Genomic DNA, 21521 nt, shown 5'->3' on the forward strand with positions numbered 1-21521 from the left:
TTAAACAAACAAATTCTCATTTTGTTAGTAATTGGTGAATGCCTGTTTCTCAACAGACGAGTGATGTCAACTGGCATTTATTAGTTTTTAGCATGCTTTGTTATACACATTAAAATCTGTAGTTTATTTCCTTGCTGGTTTATGCTGCATTAGAATAACAACCACTGCCTGGCAGTGGAAGGGAGAAGGTAGTTTCTCTTAGCTAAAAACCCCAAGATGACTAAATATACCTTCTTTAGCTCTTCAGTTAAAATAGCTTCCTTTTCTAAAATTGACATGTTACTAGTTCAGGAAAGCTCTTCACTTTATGTCTTTGATGTTTGTCACCATCTTGATGTCTCCTGCTGTGATTCCTGCCTTCCTATCTCTGTTTTGCAGTGGCTCCTATTAAAAGAACCTTACAACGTGACAAGAGAAATTGGCTTTTCCTTGAACTGCGTGCAAGTCTTCAGGGGAAGATTTAACTAAGCACTTGTTTTGATTGCATGAACTAGAGTTAAAATGGTGATACAAACACCTAATGCAGTAATGAAAAAAAGAGTAAGTCCTTTGTTTTAAGCAGTAGCCTTCTGAACTGGGTCTCTTCTGGAGTGTTACTGTTCTCTACATGGAATTGCAGCCAATCTGAGTAATTGCTTTAGAAGGAAATGTGCACTTGAGTCGTCAGTGTGTAGCGTCGTGTCTGGGTAAGGGCAGGGTGTTGTGTTGTTGGAGGGTTGGTCCTGCCCTCACCGTGGTGTTGCTGGTGTGTCCAGCACTGCCTCTCGTCTTCACCTTGTCCTGGCTCTGTAGTACTGACTTCTTCCAGTGTCTTGGCTTCTTGGTTTCAAGTAATAGAAAGTTCTTGGCTGTTAGAGCATAGCAGCTGCATAGCTGTGGGAGGGTATGTCAGCAATGCATGGGAGGGTGGTGATGAAACCTAAATTGGTGTCAGCTTTGTTTGGAAACCTGTATAAGGCAGATGGGTGTCAGGCAGCACTAGTTTTCCTGGACTGAGGAAGCAGATAGGGAGCAATTGGTCAATTACTGGAGTGTGCTGTTGTTTGAATGTCACTAAACTGCCTATGGATTGAGCTGATACACTCCTCCTTTGGTCTCAGTGTGACTTAAGGGTGGATTACTGTTTTCAGAGGCTACAGAATGCTCAATTTTGAATAAGCTCATTGGGGTAATTGAAAAACAATATTAAGGCAATGCTGGGCAGAGGTTTTCTAAAATAGGATTTAACTTCAGGCTTTGCTATCGAGACTTGCTTACTCAGCATTAATGGCTGTAGACTTCTGAGCAGAATCTGCTGCCTGTTTCATTCTCTTGAAATTTTTAGTTTGCTTACTTAAAACTTAGACTTTCCAAGCTCTTAGCCATTCTCTTCAGTGTTTATCTTAGCCTAATTTTTGTAAACAATGTCACAGTAAAAATCCTAACAATATAAACTGCTTTTGTGGTCCTTTTATAACCAAGCCCCAAATGTTTCTTTTCCTGTTTTTTTGTACATCTGAAGAGAATGATGTAGTTATTTTAATGTAGAGCTCTAGTTTGAGTCATATAGCTGTAAGGAATAGTAATAATTATCCACCAAAACAGGCTCTGGCTTTAGCAAACAGTGATGAAGTGCCATATTTCATGTGTCTGGGTTTTGTTGGGGTTTTTTTATTTGAAGTTGAGAGCTATGATTGCAGCGACAGATCTCACTCATTCTGAAAAGTGAGTATATGGTTCAGTAGTATAAACCAGTAAATTGCCCCTACAGTTTATTGATCAAAATGTCGTAGCCTTTAAAGAACTGGGAAGCATGATCTCTTTTCCCCTCTCCCTCTCTCTGAGTCACACTGCATTTCACTGCTCAAGGTATTTTGCATGGTGTATTTTAAGTAATACATCTGGAACCAAAAGGACTGTAACTGTTAACTGGAGATTGTGTGTTACCTTTCCTTGAATTCAGTTTAAATTCATTCCTATTAATAGGAATAAATAATGGAGTTTAACTCTTGAAAGGTCTTTAGCCCTACCTGTGGAAGATTTCAAAATCAAATGCTGATGTTTAAGGTCAAGATTGCTTACAGTACTTGATACAGATTTTAAGAAGAAATGAACAGTCAGAACTGCTGAGGATAGAAGTATGGAAACCGTTTTTGGCAAGAAAATGTTTGAAACTTCTTCCTAAACTAGCTTTCAAAATCAATTTTGTCCTTTATAAATATATCTTTGCAGTCTAGATTGAGACCTTGATCAAAATGCTGTGTTGGATGAAGCTGATGGTCTCTGCTTATACTGAGGGGAGCTGACTGCTTCCTTGTATCCAATGTAAAGTGAGCAATTTGGGATGTTGATGAAAGGTACTTTCCTCTGAGAGGTTTAAATAGGATGGTTTGGATACTAACTCCTGCTTTGGATTATTAAAATTATTGATTTGTGGTAGCCAACAGGTTGTTACTTGGTAAGGCTATTTACTATCCTGTGTTTTCATAATTGTCTTTGGAGGGAAAGGCATGTATCGTTTGACTTAACAGGGCAGACATTGTAGCTGTTCACACTTACAATGAGTTCCTGCTTTCTTTTGTGCTTTCATACAGAACAAAGTGTAGTAATCTGTCAGTTTGCTTTTTCTGACTCATGTTTGGGATAATCTTTTTCTGTTCTTTTTTGTAAAATTTTTGTTTCTTGTCAGACTAAGTGTATTAATACTTACTCTTCACATCAGTGTGGACTGGAGACCAAAATAAGTATTTTAGCTTGTTTTCAGTGGCTTATGTGGTATATTTCAAGTATATTAACTAATAAAACGTACCTCTACCCTAGGTGGCTTATATGAAGATATGTTATTTAGTTGTATTTCTGATGGTTCCTTCGGATAGAAACCTCTACAACTGTGTCAAATAAAGTAGCTGTATGTCAAGAAATATAATAAAGGTTTATTTCTTCCATTGATGAATGGTATGCAGTTTCATTGCTGTCATCTTTGCGTATCTGTTTTCTTTCATATGCAGTTGGAATTATATTACAGGTCAGAGTGCACAAATTGAATAAACTGGAATGCTGTAGAATGTGTTGGGTAAGCAAATAGATTTTGTTGTTGTTAGATGCTTTTATTCTAGATAAAATATGCTAAACAGACTTCCTTTTTATTTTACATACAGAATCCATAGAAAAGACCTCCCCATAGACACCACAGTGATTCTCCCCAAATGACTTGTTTCCAGTATAACCACTACAATAAAGTCCATATTTATAAAACTTGATACCATGTACATTTGGCATAATTTACATTGATGCAGAGATACTTTGTGTTGGTAAACCTGCCACGGGATGTATTCGTATGGTTACAGCCACATTGCTTCAGTGGAGCTGCAGATGTGGGAGAAGGTAGTGTGCATTTCTTTGAAGAGCTCTACTGTCAGGTGCTGCTAAGAGATCCATCTTTGTTTCATGTTAATAGTGGCTTCCATTCATTCTATGAATGAGAAGGGAACGCTGAATGTCACTAAAGCATGTCTTCCTTTGAATGGTCATGCAATAAAATGCATTAAGGTAGGTTAATGTAAACAGTAGAGCTGCTCAGATTATACAGCTGTGTCAAGGGATGTTCAGTTATCCCAGAAATCTGCTCAGTGGTGGTTTTTGTTGATAATCATGCTGATTGTCACTGGATTCTCTTCACCTAGCTTCAATTATTCAACGTTTTCCAAAAGTACAGATTTGACCTGAAGCTTCCTAAGAGAAAATTAGTGTTTAAGGTTAGAGTTTGTTTGGGGTTTTATTTAGTGAAATTACCTAAACATGATCACTGAGCTCAATATGCCTAACTGCTTAGTTGTGGATGCTTAGCCAAGGGAGGCAGAAATTGCATGAGAAAGGACTCAACTGTGATAGAGATCATAATCTGAATCATCATTTGTTTGTCAGACTTGACCTTTCAGTTCTTCTTTTCAATGATTTCTTCATATACTTATTACAGAGCAGAGCCAGGCAGTTCATTCATGTTTAAATAAAAGGCATGGTGCTGAGCAGTTACCATTTTACAGGTACATAGCGGGGCCTGTCTGAAAATGTTGTTCTCCAGCCCTTGTTGCTGTTTTGAAAATGTCCTTTATTTTCCTGGCTGTAAGAAAGCTGTCTTGTAATAGCAACTTATCGCTGAGTCGAGGGGTCTGTGCAAGTTTACAGTGGTTGCTAATACAGCTGGCTAAAAATGTTCCTGTCGCAAGCTTCAGTTGTTCTACTGACACAGCTACTTGTAAGGCTCTGCTGTGAACTGATTTGACTTCAAAAAGCCACTGATTTCTTTACATGAGTGCATGTCATGGTGGTGTCTTCTGCTTGTTTGTTTATTAAAGCTTGTCTGTTCATCTCACCTGCTCCAGTGCAACGCTGGTACCTGCTGCTTGCTGGCTGTATGGCAGCAATTAGGTGAAAGCATCAGACCTGGACAGGGAGGCCCAAAGAGTGAAAAAACATTATGCTGGGCTAATACCTCATCATATAGGTTCAGTTAAGAAATAATCAGTAGTCTAGTTTGAAGCTTGCAGTACTGATGCTGCTGTGGTTTTGTGGTTATGTGAAACATTTCTTTCGGAGCAGAGTTTTGCTGAAGTAGTTAACATGCAATTTGCAAATTTCCTGACAAATAGGTTAAGATGGTTTCTCCTGGCTTTGTCTGTGTGCTTTCTTTTTTCAAAAGCAAGCACTCAAAAGGTACCTCCTGGGTCGTCTGAAAGATCTTTCCACATCAGAGTAGTTAATGTTGCATATATAAGGGCAAAAAGGTCTCTTTGTTGCAGTGTTTGCTAAATCTGGGTGGTTTTTTTCTTATATTGGAGCAGATTTATGCTATAAAATGTATTTGTAATCCCACTTCTGTTTAGCTATGTTGTTAAAATTTAGCCCATATTCAAATAATGCAAATTATTTGTTGCTGCCATGTGACAGCTCGAGAATCAACAAGCTGAGTAATGGAAGAATAACGCTACTACTCTCCAAATGCATTATTTGTGCAGTGCCCCAAGCACTGACATTAAAACCCAACCAAGCAGGTGGTAAATAAGAGATTATGTAAGTTACATGAACAATCAGGTTTATTCTGTAACAGTTGTCAATAAATCACTGACACAGTTACACAACAACCAGCCTTGTTAAGATGGTCCGAAAGAGAGATTTGATTTCTTGATGCATATGCCACTCATTTTAACACTCCTGCACGTATGTAATTGAACCAAACATGGTACCTAGTTATATAAAGAAGTAACTTTGAACAGAAGACTTATTCAGAACAAAGTATGCAATTACTAGCAACAGTAGCTTTCTGAAGTCCTCATCGCTGTATAGATTTTAGTCCATGTTCGTGTGATTTTTGACAGGTAACAAAAATATTGGAGAGGGGAAGGGAGGTTAGAGGTGAGCCTAAGGCATACCAATTGTTTGTGCTTTTGGAAAACACCAGATAATTCTAGCCAACAGGAGAGAATCCAGTGTGAAACTTGTACTAGATTTGATAATTATGCCTTCATCTCACTTCGTGTTACAGTTCAGCTGAGGCCTTTCGTTCCATTTACTTGTTTGGGGATTTTTGATGTTGTTCTCAGGCTCTAAGAAAACTTTATCAGTTGTTATAGAGTCCTATTTAAGCATATTAATCTCTTTGATAAACACTTATGTTAGAAATTTAATCTTAAGAAGTATCTTATTAAGAATAATTCCTCTTTAAAACTGTATTAGATAATAGTTATATAAAAACATGGATGCATGTAAAGTGGTGTTTTCCTTAGTTTTATGAACTGATTTACTCTTAAAGCTTATTTGTGATTTAAAATAATTAAAAAAAAATCCACCCTTTGAACTTATATGAGATTCAGATATGCCAGATAAGAGCTACTCTGCATCTACAATGTGTATATCAATAGACAACACACATAAAGAGCTCATATGAAAGCTTTTTTTTTTTTTCCTGTAATAATACAAGGTCTGTTGGAAGCCTTCACTAGAGCTTTAGCCTTTTAACAAGAACTTAGTTTCAAAAGGCTAAATCCTTTAGTCTAAGTTTCTTTTTATTCCATTCTGTGAAAACATATTGTCTGGATTTTCATTTTGTCTCACTGGAGTGATTTTAAGTTTTTCTTTGTTACAGAAACTGTAGCTAACATAGGGAGAAGTAAAATGCCACAAAACATATTTATAAAGATGTATTTAGACCCACAGCCCTTTCTTGGGCTGTTCAGAGCTCGACAGAAGAAGCTAATACCCAAGGTTAAGGTGTGTTTACAGTGGTGACAATGAGTACCTTTTGTAAGGTGTTTTAGAACTTTTTTTGTTGTTAGCAAAAATGTCTTAAGTACAACAGGAAAATGCCAGCAATGGAGATTTTTCTTGTTCCTGCCTGTCATCTTATGAAGATGAAACCTCAGATGGCCCATGGGGAGTCATGTTTTACTAAAGTCCGCAGGTTATTTCTACTCTGCTCTTCACAGGTGTGACAATGTATTCTTGTGCTCCAGTGCAACCTTATGTAGAGAAGCAGATGAAACACACGTATCTTAAACTGTTGGAACATAACTGTGTTTCAGCTGTAGACAGAGCTGCTTGGAAAGATCTGAGAGAGGTACCCACTATGGTTTTCTGACTAGTATGTGGGGCGAGAAGATAAAAGTAGTCAAGCAGTGAACAAACTGGGGATAGAAGGCGGCAGGAATCAGTAATGAACAGAAATTCTTGAAAGGTAGCCTTACTCTTCCTTGTGCTTTCATTTCCCTTTTACTTCCTTCCCCTTTTCAGATTGAGATTATTTTTCCTGATGGTAATTTACCACTTACCTCCTCAGCCTGTCTTCCATGGGAGACAGGCCTGCACTGCTGACTCCAGCAGCGCTGTTTGCTGCTGAGCGCGGTGACACGAGTAGAGCTGCAGAATGGGAAAAATAAATAATAGGCCCATGATGGTGGAGTTTTTTTGTGCTGTGTTAGTGTCCTCCTAGTATGGAAGATTAGGCATGGGAATGAGATTTCTTTGAAAACTCTGTAGACTCTTGTCTAGGCTTCCTGCAGGCAGTACCTTTGTGCCGTAGTGCTGGTACCTCAATCTCAGGTGTGTGTCTGTCTGTAGGATGTGGGAAAATAATGCCCAAGAAAATGATGCTGTTTGAAGCCCATCTCAGATTCTTGTGAACACTTGGTCTTAATGTATCTGAGAAGGTTGGGAACTTCATCTGGCAGTGGTTTTTCAAGATTCTTGTGCTAACATTCTTCTATTGCTGCCCCTTTTAAATGGTTCAGACATTTATTTATTGCAACTGAACGTCGAGTTGAGAATTAATTGAGTAAATTGCCTGTGTACTCCCATTTCTAACATCTTATGGTCACTTTCTTTAGTGTCTGTGTGCCTTAAGCCTAAAATGCATATGTTTGCCACTGGTTTGAGTTTTCAGTGTGGTCTTGAAAGATTGGTCGTCTTCACAGGTTCAAAGCTTTTGCTTTATTTCATCTCTTGTAAGTGCTTTCTTATGCCTGCTGAAGACATATGGTGTGTATACTGCAAATGCTTTAGAGTGACTTTTTCACATTCCTTCCTCTTCAGAGCTGCTAATACAGACTTTGTCACTGTTGGTTTCTTAAATATATTGTACTCCTGTATACAGTGGTAGGCTCTATTAATTCATTTTCTTGAGTAGTTCATCCACAGCCAGGAGTTTGTCTTCTGTGGAAAGTCTTGATTGAAAGTCTTCAGTTGGCACTCAATAAGATGGTCTCTCTTATAATCATATAATATTGGAAAGGAGAAAACATGTACCTGCTTACCTTACATTTGTAGGCTTTCCTTTTCTGTGCCAACAGTTCTTGGCGAGATCTCTGTTTTGTCACCCTTAGGACTACTTTGACAGATCTATCAAATGAATTATTCTCTTATTTGCTTTCTGTGTTCACCACTCTGGTTCATAATTTATGAAGGAAATATTCTCATAATCTCTTAAGATTGTTTTAGAAGAGAACAGATATATATCCATATGCTTCTGTATATATGCACTGTATGTGTATGTAATACGATTTTTAACACCTCAGTGATGATTTGGACTACCCCCATGGAATGTTTTCAGTTGTATTTTCACGCTGTGTAACCCATACATACCACAAGCTTTTGTGACATGCCAAGAGGGTGGTGGGGAACAGAGCTTACTGCAGGTTCCCATGTGAGCTGTTAGGCTTGCTTTATTCATTAACTAGGCTGGAGCTGGGTTAACCCTGCAGTGAGGCACACCAGATGGGTGGCACTGGGCCTGACCTTTCTTCGTAAAGCAAATAGAGTTTCGGTTGCTTTTCTTGCAGTTGTCTCTGTTCCGTATCCACCATGTGTTGTTAGCTCTCTCTGCTGACCTTTATTCAGTGGTGGCCCTTTGCAGGCCATGTTATCAAAGAAAGTCCCTAGACGATTTTATTCCTTAAGCATTACTGGTTGGGACTAGCAGTGGAGAGGTCAGTTGACACACTGCTGTGTTGCAAATTCCTCTTACCTACCTGAACAGGAGATTTGTAAACAAGTGGTGTTGAAAGATACCTTTGTCAATCAACAGCAACAGAAGTTTGCTTCTCAATAACATGGTTTGAATGCTTTTCTTTTTGTTTGTTTGATTTAGATCAGCTTAGTAACATACATGTGAAACTGATCTCTTGTTCTAAAGGATGAATATGAGCTGGTTTCAAGGTTTCTTGTTAAATTATAAACCCACTGACCAGACTTTTATCAACTGTGTTACTGAGCTGTAGAACTGTTTTTATAAGCCACTTAGTTGCAAATCAACACACTTAAGCACAAGAGAAAAATAAATTGTATGTGTAAAAGAAATCCTTTGTAAAACTTTTAACTGAGCTTTTTGTTTAAAACAGCAACCTTAATATTATTTTTTCTGTATTTGTTTAATTCTGTCCAAGATCAGCTTGACACTGGTCTCAAAGATCTTTTGGCTGCTAGTAAATAGAAAATTCCATAACATAAAAATAATAAACTGTATCTACAAGACTTGTAACAGTTGAGCAAAAATTGCTCTCAAACTTAGTGTGGACTTATCCTTCATTTCAAATCAAGTTCTAGCTAGGGACAATTAACCTTCCTTCTGGAAAGTACAGATAAAGAATTTGAGTATAATTGGTTGTTTAAATTGAGGTATTTTCCTTTTAGATATAAATTAAAATTGATGATTCTCTTAAATTTTTGCTCTAAGTCAAACCACTTTAACTCATGTTATAAGATTTTTTTTCCTGAACCTTGAAAGCCAATTGGTAAATTCCTCGTTGGTGAATGGACTGAGAAATGTCTTTGTAGGTGCTCTCCTACTGTAGCTCTGGGCCATGGGGTGAGACCGTGCACATCAGAAACAACTTTTAACTAGAGCAGAATAGCTGAAATCCAGTTGGTCAGGTGGGGATGTGTTCTGGGTTTTTTTCCTCCTTCCTCCCATCCCTTTGTTTGAGAATACATTCCACTTCTGAGCACTGTTTGGGATGTTCTTTCTTTCACTGCTGTTACCAGCTGAAGGAGCGAGGGGGGCTTTCAAAATGACTTCTAGTCTTATTGTAGCAGTCAGATGACACGATAGTTGACTCCTGACTGCTGGTGCTGATTGAGGTGATGGCTTTCCTCAGTGTGTGTCAGTGTATGTATGTGTTTTATGCATGTATCTAAAATTACATATTTTTAATTCCTCATTATAATAATAATACTAATCTTGTTATTAGGAGGTAGCCTTTACAGACACAATGGAAAAAGGGAAGATTAATGATTGTTGGGGAGAAAACTGGTATTTTCTTCAGTCATGCTAAAAGATCTCAGTACCTTGTTAGAAACTAGGGCCTTGTGGCGTCAGCTTTTGATTAAAATTCTTTGGCCTTTTTTTATATGAGGCTAGAAATGACCTTCAGGGTTCCTCTTGGCTCCTAGTGCCAGTCCCTTTGAGGAAATGATGATGAAATAATAGCTGTTAGAGCCCAACAGAGAACTTAGAATAGGAAAACAAATTAAATGTCAACAATTATGAAAGTAACTTTAAATTTTGACCCCATGTTTGAAGGCATTGGATAAATGTAATAACATGTTGTCTGTGGGTAACATTGAAGAATATGAAACATACTGAGGTGCCTGTATGTTGCCTAGAATTAGAGATAACCGTAGATTATGTTGACAATATGTTGGTTGAAAGAATTCAGAATTGCTCGTTGTCATGTTGAAGTTCTTTGTTCACTTCTACATGTGAACACATGTGAAAAGTGTTTATATATTAAAAGGTGGGTCTTGCATTTTGTTCATGTGTCAGTCTTTTGTGCTGTGTTTCGAAGTAGGAATAGGTGGAGGTTTGTTTTTGGTACAATGCTACATTTAATTTATTAGTCTTGTGGAAAGGGCATGTCTTACACAAGGGCTGATTTTTTTCATTATGAAGTTGAATTAGGGTAATATTTTTTTTAATCAAGGTGTTAGAGATCACAAGTATAGTAAATAATCCTCCTTGTCTAACATAGCTAAATATGGTATGCTAGCTTGTATACTGTCCTCCTTGCTTCAGGAGAAACCAGCAATTGATTGTGGGCTGTTTGCCAGTAGAACAACAGCTCATCTCTCCATGAGGGAAGAGCATACTTTGAAAGCACAAAATGGTCTTACACCATGGCCAGGAGTCAGCTCCACCTTTGCCACTCTACCACTGCCAGGAGCCAGGGCCAGCTCTGGGATTATTGCTTTTGTCTGGACAGTTCCTCCTGTGCTGAGACTGTGGCTGCTTGAAGAGATTCAGTAGTGATCCTGTGAGGTTTATAGTGTCTGTGCTCAGTGTTTACTGCCAAGACAAGCACATGTGATGTCTTTGTCTATGTAAGGTTGCTGAATCTTTGTATCCTTTTTGTGTGTGTGTGTATATACATATGTGTATATGTGTATATATACACACACTATATATATAAACTGGCAAATTGAGAATGGAAGGTGACTGTTGTTGCCCTTGCGTGGCTGACATGGTTGTGTTAGTGTCCTCAAGAAAATATATTTAGAAGGACAACTAACTGAACACAGATAACGGACCAGTGAAAATACATATATCAGTATATAGTAGATAAGTATAGATATTAGTATATAATCTGCTATATATTAGTATATAGTGTATAGTATATCATCCTACAAGGATACTATTTCATCCCAGTTGTTTTTCTTCTCAGATACACTGCAATAAATGTATAGAATCAGTAAAAATAATTGTACAGGGAAGAATTATGTTAAATATTTACTGTAAATAAGGATATTTAATATGAAACAATGAGTTTGTGTACAGGTAACAGTCAATATATTTATAGTGCAGGATAACAACATAAATAGACTTTAGAGTTCAAGCCAGGTTTGCCAATCTGCACAGATATTAAATGCAAGTCATTTTGTCTAGCCAAGATCACTCAGCCTTGTGTTATGTTTAAAAAATAGCTGTAGCTTTTGGAGTGCTTTGGATGCACAGACGTTAAGAAAAGGCACTTAGGTAAATCAATACGTATTTTACTTTTTCTCTGAAAGTGTTGTTTAACTGCTGGTTTGAGATAACCATAAGGCTGAAGAGCTCAGTTGGCTGTCTCATGAACTGTTCTTAATGAGCATTATGTTATTTTCCCCCTCTCGTTTTTCCAGGCTGTTCAATTAACCCCTAGACGATGGCTGAACCTACAGGAGTACCAAAGCAAAAAACTAATGGCAGACCATGGGGTTACAGTTCAGAGATTCTTTGTAGCTGATTCTGCAAATGATGCCCTGGAGGCTGCTCAGAGACTAAGTAAGTTAACTGATAATGGGAGGAATCTGCTTCACCAGATAGCAATCTGGAAAATAAATTGCTTTCTAATAAGTTGCACGCAATCTTCAAATTGATGCTTATTGAGAAGGCTTGATATATTATATGCTTAATTTTATATGTGAACAACAGTTTATAAAAGCAGTATTCTTCAGAACTTCATTTCTGAAATGTTTTGTATGCGGTGTGTAACATGAAGTCTTTAATTAACATTATTTATGTCATTTTGAATAACTCAGAATAACTTCATGAATGGTTTCAAGGGAAAATTGTTTGATGTTGTATATTTGTTATAATTTAATTAACTTGCGTAAAAAGTTGTTTGCAAATAAAAAATTTGCTCTATTGAAAAGCAAAGGATGGAAAAACTTGTGGACTGTCCTTTTTTGAATGTATTCAACCCAAGGTGGATGCAGTCTGCTTTCCCTGACCCTGTTTTGAGCAGGTGGGTTGTACCAGATGATCTCCAGAGGTCCTTGCAATCTCAACTGATTGTGATTCTATGAAGATGTAAAATATGTAGGGGAGAATTATATAAATGTATGCTTGTTCCTGTTTATGTTTGTCCATGTGGAGAGAAAAAAGGTAAGTTGTTACCTACCATCACAAAAGGACTTGGTCATGGCTGATGAGAAGGTCTTGCTCCTGGAACTTCGTTTTTGTTTTCTGACAACCTCCTGGTTTTAGTGTGGTGAACATAAGATGATGATGTGGGTGGGAAATGAATTTATGTAATACCTTTTCTCTCAAAAGGAAATTAATTCAAATATGTTTGTCACCCAATTCTAATTCTGAAGGATGTTTTCTACTTCAATAGTAGTGTGCATAGTTTGCCTCTTTTCATTTAGCTTTTGTTAATATCTCATGCATCAAAATGCCAGAGTACTGACATTACTGTAGTCTAATTGTGTAGCAACAGGAAGGAATTTTGTTTTATGTAAAACATAATGCCCAAGCTGCTTAGTTAAATGTACCTTGGTTTTGCACCCTGGAAAGTAAATTAACACAACTTAATGTATCAAAGATCTCATCAGACCTCAAGTAGCTGAATAAGTTTGTGGTGGGTTCACCTTGGATGAACATCAGGTGCCCACTAAGCTGCTCTATCATTCCCCTCCTCAGCTGGACAGGGATGGGAGAAAAATAGGATGGGAAAAACCCTCATGAGTCAAGATAAATGCAGTTTAATAAAGAGAAAGGCCACAGGGAAGCCAAGGAAAAGGAAAAAGATTTATTCTTCCATTTCCCATGAGCAGGCGATGTCTGCCTGCGTCCTGGGAAGCAGGGCTTCAGTATGTGTAGCTCTTGCTCTGTAAGACAAACATCATAAATAATGAATGCTCCCCCCTTCTCCTTTCTATCACCTTTTTATTCCTGAGAGAGGCATACGGTATGGCATGTCCCCTTGGTCAGTTTGGGTCAGCTGTCCTGGCTGTGTCCCCTCCCAAGATCTTGCCAGAATGCTGGTGTGTTACTCACATCTTGCTGGATACCAGTACAAGCACAGTGCTAGAAGGGCTGCTCTGGCAAAAATTAATTCCACCTCAGCCAGACACACTACAAGGTTTAACTTCATGGCTTGCAGAATCTCTAGGCCTTTGTGAAGGTGATACATTTTCAAATATACTGGTTGTCATAAGTTTTTGATTACTGAAAAAATATATTTAAACTAAAAACATTAAATGGAACTGTGATGGTCATTTGGCAATGCAAACTTAGAAAGACTGGCACAAAGCAAAGCTTGTAGAAGTGGAGGTTTTCCTCTTGTCTGCTTGTCTGAGGAAAAATCCAGAAATGCTAACTGAAGCTGTGGCAGGTTTTTTACAAATGTTACAGCACTTAAACTCTCCTCATCAGGATTGTTGTTATAAATGGATTGGTCTATTCAGTGACTATCACTATTCTTGATCCTTATAACTATTTATAGAAATGAATTGCTCTATGAAAGGCAGAGAACCTCTTCTGTTTTATGATGCCAGATTTATTTTAAATAACCTCTGTGGCTTGCTTGCTTTGCAAATCACAGAAATATTGCTCTAGAAAAAAAACCTGTTGGAATGAAAATAATCAAAAGTAAAATATAAAAACAGATTAATTGCTTGCTGATCAAGCTTTATCAGTTAAATTGTGTGTATTTTAGCTGGGTTGGCTTGTTAACACTTCAGAATATCAGTCGGTGGTACCTTTCCACATCTCATATAACTGCATTCAAGTGTGCTGTGTTACTGGGCATTAAAGAGTTGTGGTTTATGATGTGGAAGCTATTTCATGTTGAAATGATTGACAGATTCCATTGATCCTCTAAATAATTAATCACAACCTGGTAATCATTCTGATACTGTGCTGTTCTTGTACTTCTAACGTGCACTTTGAAAACTAAGCATCAAGAACACAAGTTTTGCTACGGTGGTTGTTGTTGTTCCAAGATTTCATCAGATTTATCTTCTTTATGATCCTTCAGACTAGTAGTATCTCTGTCACTCAAGTTTATCTGCACAATTTGATACGGGTTGCCATCTCCTACATATGCAGCTACACAATATAAAAAGTTAGGTGTTAAACAAAAAACTTCAGTCTACAGGAGGCACAAAATATTCTGAATTAAAACAACCAGTGGAGGCAGCTTTGGGATCTTTTTGATAGACAGGTGTTCTGCAGTAAAAGATGGTGAAAGGAGAGGCCAATGCTGCCAAGTCCTGCTCAAAAATCTGGTGGTTCAGACGTTGTGTGCCACGTTGCAGCTGTCCTTAACTTTAGCTTCTGCAAACAAGAAAGGATGCTTGCCAACATATTTTTAAGATAAAGTTATCAAAGCTTTAAAGCCAAAGGTTCAGTATTTTTCTTGTGAAAGGAGGTTCTTTCTATAGACCTGTCATCACAAATACAGGAGGAAGTTATTTGACTTTATAATGTTACAGCATTACATCACTCACATGGGTCTGTGTGGTGATAAAGGGGTACAGATAAAGGCACAGATGTTTCTGACATGGAAGTCTTTATGAAGTATGATATCCACAAATTGACTTCACGATTTCACCAAGTACTATTGCCTTGATGGAACTGTCTGTACTGCCCTGGTGCCTGCAGTCACCAGTTTTGCTATTGTTGGATTTCCTGTAGTTGCAATGGAAAGGGATGGGATTAGATAATTTTTGCTACCACCTTCACTTGTCAGGAAGGTGTTAATACATTGGAAAAAGGGTTTGCCTTTATCCAGTATCACCAGTTTTGTTATAGTTGGCTCATTTCCTCTGTTGCTCTCTCTATTTTTATTAATATGTACACTGAATACACGGAATATTAATTTTCTCAGAAAGGTTTTCAAAACTACCAACAGCACAAAAGGCAGTCTACAAGGATTTTTCTAATGGAATTAAAGGATTGGGCATTTATTCTTCTAAGATAAGAACGACAGATGTGAAGAAAATGAAAATGACATCACTAATATTGACTTCAAAAGAAGTTGTACACAATAAGGAATACAGAATTAGGCCCCAAGGAATTAATTGCCTTTTACGTGCTAAGCAATTTTCAGGTGTAACTCTTGTGGAGAAGGCAATACTTAGAGAATACCAAGAAATGCAGAAACAAATGGTTTTGTGCTCCACGTTTAAAATTCCCAGGTTTTCAAGGCAGGAAAGAAAAAGATGTTGTGCTGTTTAACTACAACAGCATGGCATTGCTTGATCTGCCATCTGAAGAAACACAACCTGTAAACAGGATCTTACAGTTCTAGTGCAGCTCTTTAACACAACAAAATGGAATATTTTGAAGCTGGGGTTTTGTCTGATCTGTAAGATCATCTGGCTGCTCCTCTGATAACTCAAAAGTCACCTGACTTTTGATAACTCGAAAGTCACTCTCTTAATGCAGGGGTATAATAAGGGCTTGTTTGTCCAGAGAAGGCACTTTCTTTCTTGCTATTTCTTTTCCTCATACCATAGTATCAATATAAGGATAAAAAGCTTATATGTGCGTATATATACACCCAGACTGTTAGGGTGTGTGAATTTTCCTTGCTTGTATGGGGCAGATGTTTTTGTGCATTGTTTCAGGGTCCCTGATTTTCTGCAGCCCTCCCAGCCAGAGGCCCTGAAGTCTGCTTCAGCTTGTGCACTCATCTTTATGTTCTGCCTGATGGAGAAGTTATTAAGGGAACCATCATTTTAAACTAGTAGGTGGACAAAGCTGAGGAAGATTATAATTATGCTGGAGGGTTTTACCACGTACTGTCGATGGGCTCTTCGAATCAGTAGAGAGCTTACAGAGGTGGTTGAAAATGCTGACAGTCCTAAATGGATGCTGGGAGCTTGGCATGGTGAGGTTTTTTTTTTTAGTTTTAACAAAAGCAATAGAGTGCTGCCCATTGCCACTTGGAGTGTTTCATTACATTTAGGAATCAGTCAGGTGCAGTGTTCACACTCTATCACAGAGAAATGCAATTGAATTGAGTGCAAAGCTTTTATTCCCTCTTCTTTAAAAAAAAGTATAAAAAAAATATAGTCTCTACATATCCTATTTCTATTGCCTTATGCATGAGGGAACTCATAAAATTCAGCTTTGGACTGAAGGCATGCTTTTTATATCAGGCTGGAGAGGTAAACATGTATTTTATAAAGAACAGAAGAGCTTTATTGAAGTCTCTTTTCCATGAGATCATTTACCTGTCACCTATTATTCACCATTTTTTTAGAATATCGAAAGAGTTCTCAGCCAGTCTCCTTCCTATCTCAGCCTGCTGGGTTTGTCCTCTTGGCTATGTTTAATTTAGATGGAAGGTTGTTTTTTTAGATGCTGCTTTAGATCCCTTATCTGAAAGTTCATCTCTCCAATACGCGTTGGGAAAAACCTCTGGAAAGCAGTGTATGCTTAGGAGGGATCAAAAATTGATCTTTAGCTTGGTAATGTCCTCTTTGTATAGATTATGAAGAAATTGTTGGAGATAGTGCAGCCTGCATTTAATCTAAGCTATGATGTTAGGGAAAAATGGAAAAGATCCCTGAACTTGATGTTTCTGAGGATAATAAAAAAGTGAGTTTAGGTTTTCTGTTATACCAGCTTTTCTGTAAGGATTCTGTACAACCCAGCCCTCTGTAGTTAAAGTTGTATTTAAGTAACTTAATTTACTCCTCAGTCTTTGAGTTTGTTGGCTACTTAGCTGATCTTTTTATTTTCACTGTGATCATGTGTTTTGCTTGCATGATTTAATTCTCTTTATTCTCTCCATCAGGATAGGTAGGAGAGGAATTGCCGCCTCCAGCATTTCTTTCCATTGTATGCTTCACTGCCTAGTAATCATTTTTTACCTGTGCATAATGAGTTATTTCTCAAAAAACCCTCTGCACTTAGTGCTTACAACTAGTTATTTTTTAGAGCTGCTTGGATTATGCTTCTCTGCATCCGTTGAAAAATCACACGTCGCTAAAACAGTGTTGCATGGAGCTGTACGTTCTCTGCTCGCTGTTTAAGGAACAGCTCTCCCATAAGTCCTCTTATTTTCTCTGACAGCTTTTATTAAAGTTCTTTATACTTAAATTATGGCTTTCTGAAACTATCCTTTCAGGCAAAATAATGCTATAAGTTATTGACTAATATGATTCTATTCTCAAATGGCTAAGTGTTTAGAAAACAACCTTTTAAATTTAATAGAAACCTAGTGGTGGATGAGCTGCCTTTGGACCACGTTCAGCATTATTGAGCGTCAGTGTGTTTCTGTTCTCTAGCAGGTTTTCAGTTAATGGATTTTGCCCTGAGTGGTGAAATCTAAGACTGAAGGGAATTTGCATTTTCCTGCAACTCCTCAATGGTAGGAAATACCAGTTAATACTCTGTTGCTCCCAATCTTCATAGACACCTCTTGACTGCATCCATTTCAAAGCTCTACTTCTCCATTTTCCTGTTCTTTCTTAGAGCCCTTTCTTCTTTCTTTTTCTCTTACTGCTTCCTAATGCCATCTACCCCCTTATAAGTTCTGATTATATCTTGCCCTACTTAGAACAAATATTTAGTAGTTGTGTATAGCTAAAAGCCACTGTCAGTTTGTGTGCGTACTTACTTTTTCCTTGCTGGTTTGCTTAGATCACTATTTACTTGACATAATGGTCATAGAAATGAATGTTTCTGTGCTTGATCAGAAAACAAATCTCAATGCTAACAAACCAAATAAATTTTTTTCTATATTTGTCCACATTGAAATGGTTTAGTTTCTGGAAAAAATTTGCAAATGTAGTTGTTATACTTGCAATTTTAGAAATGTCACTCATGTCTGAAAATACTAAACTAGAATTAAATTTATAAAGGTAACTCCTTGTATGTTACTGTTATTTAAAGTATATTTTTTTTTGTGGGACGTTTAGTATTATGTCAGTGATCCAATTTATTTACCCCATCTACTGGGTGAAAAAACTGGTTATGGAAAATTAGGGGAGTTAGGTAAGGTGGTAAAGGGTTGGATTCACTAAAACCTGCTTTACAAAGGATTTTGTTAGAAAGTCAAGGTGAACTTGCTGCAATATGTAGCTATAGTGCAAGGCTGGAGTACAGTACCTGTTCAGTAGTCGCTCTCTTTACAGACACTCTTCATTTGCTCTCAGATTGCTTTTAGGTGCTTTAACTTAATCTGTCGTGGAAGCTAAACTACACAAAGGCACAAGTAAGGTGGCATTAGGGGTTCCATTTGAGTATTCATACGCAATGACTGTTCACACTGCTGTGTAGCAGGACCTTTCTCCTTGGACATAAGCCTTACAATACTCCTGCTCTCTCCCCTTTGCACACGTGTTTTGTTAGATTGGGTTTAAATCCTGTAAGTCCTGCATGTTCTCCCTCCCCCTCGCTCCGCTCCTTCCTCTGGGTTTTCTGCTAAGAAACATTCCTTCACAGAGGCTGCTGAGAAGTGGCAAAATTTTTAGCACAGCAGTGTTTAATCAGCATACTATCTGTGGTAAACCCTGCAAGGGGTGTCTCACTTGGCTTTACCCTGTGCCTCATTCCCCCCTCTTTCAGCTTAGCAACTTTTTTCCACGTAAGCCTTTGGCACCTGTGTGGAAAACAGGCAGCTGTCTAAAAGCACACACATTTGTTGGTAATGGCCACATGTGTTGCATCCTGCAGGCCAGAAAAACAGGCAGAAAAACTTCCAGCTTGCCTAGCAGAGATTTGGAGTTTTATTCTTTTTGAAACAAAATTAGCAGAAGATTTTGTCAAAGCTCACCACAGGGTATTGGGCCGTTCCGCACTGAGCCTTTCTGTTTCAAGTGGAATTACAAATTGTTCCTTTTTTATATATTTCAGATAGGGAAATTCTTTGAAGGAACCTCCATCTTGTGAGGAATTGCAGAAATAGTTAATTTCAAATACATTGTTATGAGAAACAAATCTGTTATGTTGTTCTTATCTGCTCCCTTTGTTAGAAAATTACATGCTGAGTGTGAATCAGTAAATGCAAACTTGAGACTGCTTACAATAGTTGGGTGTTTTATAACCATTCTTCGTCACCAAACGTCTTCATATTCAATAGATTTATAGTAATATGAGTAATGGCTGGGGGGCTAACAAATCAAAATCTCATTTCAGATGTTTGACACTAATGTTGTGCTGACTTATTGTTCTCTGTGTTGGATTTCTGATCAAATTACCAAAATAGCTACTTGGAAATAACAACACAGAGTAAAAAATACTCTGGAAATGGGGTGCTGAATTTTGTATTTAATGTGCTGCAGAAAGCGGTCATTTACAAATTCCAGTTGCCTTAAATACATTGGTGGATTTTTGTTTATAAAAGGAGGAGGTGACAGAAGCCATAGCTCTTGATTCACAGGTGGTAAAACAATGCAACATTTCACAAGGAAGGTACAAGATGACTGCTGGTATTTATTCCAGGCTTGTCACACCATATTTTATAGTTCTTCAAGGTAGCTTTGCAGCTGCAAAACAATAACTAGATGCGTAATTGAGAAGCAGCTGCATGGAATTTTCATTTTTTTATGCATAAAATCGGAACCATTAGACACGCTTTATGTATAAGGTATGAAACACTAAACAACATTGTTTTCTCTGCAGTACTAGCAGCTGTGTAAAGGAGAGAAATCACACCTTCTGCACTCTCTAGATGCCCATCTGCTTCTAAGTATTTTGGGGACCGATTACTGATACCAATGTTCTTTCCTGTGTTTTGTTTTTCCTTGATTGTTGCTCTGGCTTGTGTTGGAATGTATGTGATAAAGCATTTCTTTTGTCTTTAATTTGTAAAACCCTGTGGTAAAAATCCACCCATGACACTAAATAGTCATTATTTTTCTAATTGCCTGTATTTGTAGCTGCTGTTTTTATCTGAATACCACAGTGGGAATTCCTTTTGGGAATGTCCTTTCCTGATGGAAAATAAATGAGTTGTGCTGTTGTTTTAGGATTCTGCCATCACTGGCTGCATGTGTTTCAAGGCAGAACCCATCTGAAATTTTCATTTGATAGAAGCTACAGCACTATTGAAAGAAATGCCAACTTCTAAAAGAATCAAACATTTAGTTGTCCCTTGTATTTTAACAAACTTTATGAGACAAGGTATAAAATAATGGCTATTGTCCAGAAACACTGTGTCACCTCTACTTTCTTGAGTATTCTTTACTGTCCTGAGAAGCCTGATGTATTTATTTAGAAGTCTGTGTTGATAGTTACTACAGCTTAGCACAGTTTCAGTAACAAATACTGCAGATAATATGGGTTTAACTTGTAAAGGAAGAGATCAGATGCTCAGCTGGCGGCCTGTAGTCTTTCCTCCTCGGGCCTTGTTACTGCGCTGCGGCGGTGGTGTGCTCTTTGGGGTGGCTGTGATCAGAAGAGCCGTGCCTCTCTCCTTTACATGGTGTAAACCCTCAGCAGGAGCTGTGGTTTAGGTATCAGTATTGAAGTAGTGTTTGTTAGTTAGAAACTTGAAATGAGAGGACAGAGCTGCTGAGATTGATGGGCCCGCCCTACATAGTGCTGCATCTTCTACGTGATCTGTCTGTCTGTATGTAATCACTTGTGTAAAGGTTTCAGACATGTAATTGACACTTGGCTGTAAAATGTGGGATGGGCAGTTTTATTTTAGACTTTTAAAATGGGAGTGCTACTAGCAAAATCATGTTGAATTGAATTAATAGGAAGGCAGAGTAGAGTGAAATCAGTCCAGACTTCAGCATAGTTTAGAATCAGCTCCTTTTCATAGACTCTTTTAGATCCTATTAGCAAAACTCTTTCATAGGGTCTGTGGTCTCATAGTAAATTTTTGAATAAACATATAATCTGTTCCCCCCTCCATGCTCTGGACATCTTTATGCTTGATTGTAAGTGTATTTGAAGCTACAGTTTCATCTGCAAAGGTGGCAAATACGACTTCAGCTCTGGTTCGCACCCTCATTGCTCCTGGGTGAATGGGGAGACCTTTTGTGTTGTAGTGAGGCCTCAGATAATTGGCATGTTAAAGAACAGGAGGAACTGGGCTACGTTTAGGGAGAGTAGAACTGGGAAACTTTACAAACAGTGAAGTTTTGAGTCATGATAAGTTAATTAAGTTATGCTGATAAACCAGCTCGTACTCAGATGCTTTTCTTTAACTGAATTCTGAACTATTGCTCCATCTTATACCATCTTATACCATTTCTTTTGTTGAGTGCTTAAGACAACAGTTCTGGTTATTGCCCTACTTTGATACTGCTGTAATTTCCCTGATCTCCAG

At 37.8% G+C, this 21521-nt stretch overlaps 1 protein-coding gene across 1 annotated transcript in view; it reads left to right on the forward strand.

Moving 5' to 3' along the window:
- Positions 1-21521, forward strand: part of SUCLG2 (succinate-CoA ligase GDP-forming subunit beta) — a 125378-nt gene that overhangs the window by 13298 nt on the left and 90559 nt on the right. Inside the window, exon 2 of the mRNA XM_084269811.1 lies at positions 11644-11785. Coding sequence (XP_084125937.1) covers positions 11644-11785 — 142 coding nt within the window. The remainder of the gene's footprint in view (positions 1-11643; positions 11786-21521) is intronic.

The sequence above is a fragment of the Gallinula chloropus genome (assembly GCF_964237585.1).
Source record: "Gallinula chloropus genome assembly, chromosome: 12".
Classification (NCBI taxonomy): domain Eukaryota; kingdom Metazoa; phylum Chordata; class Aves; order Gruiformes; family Rallidae; genus Gallinula; species Gallinula chloropus.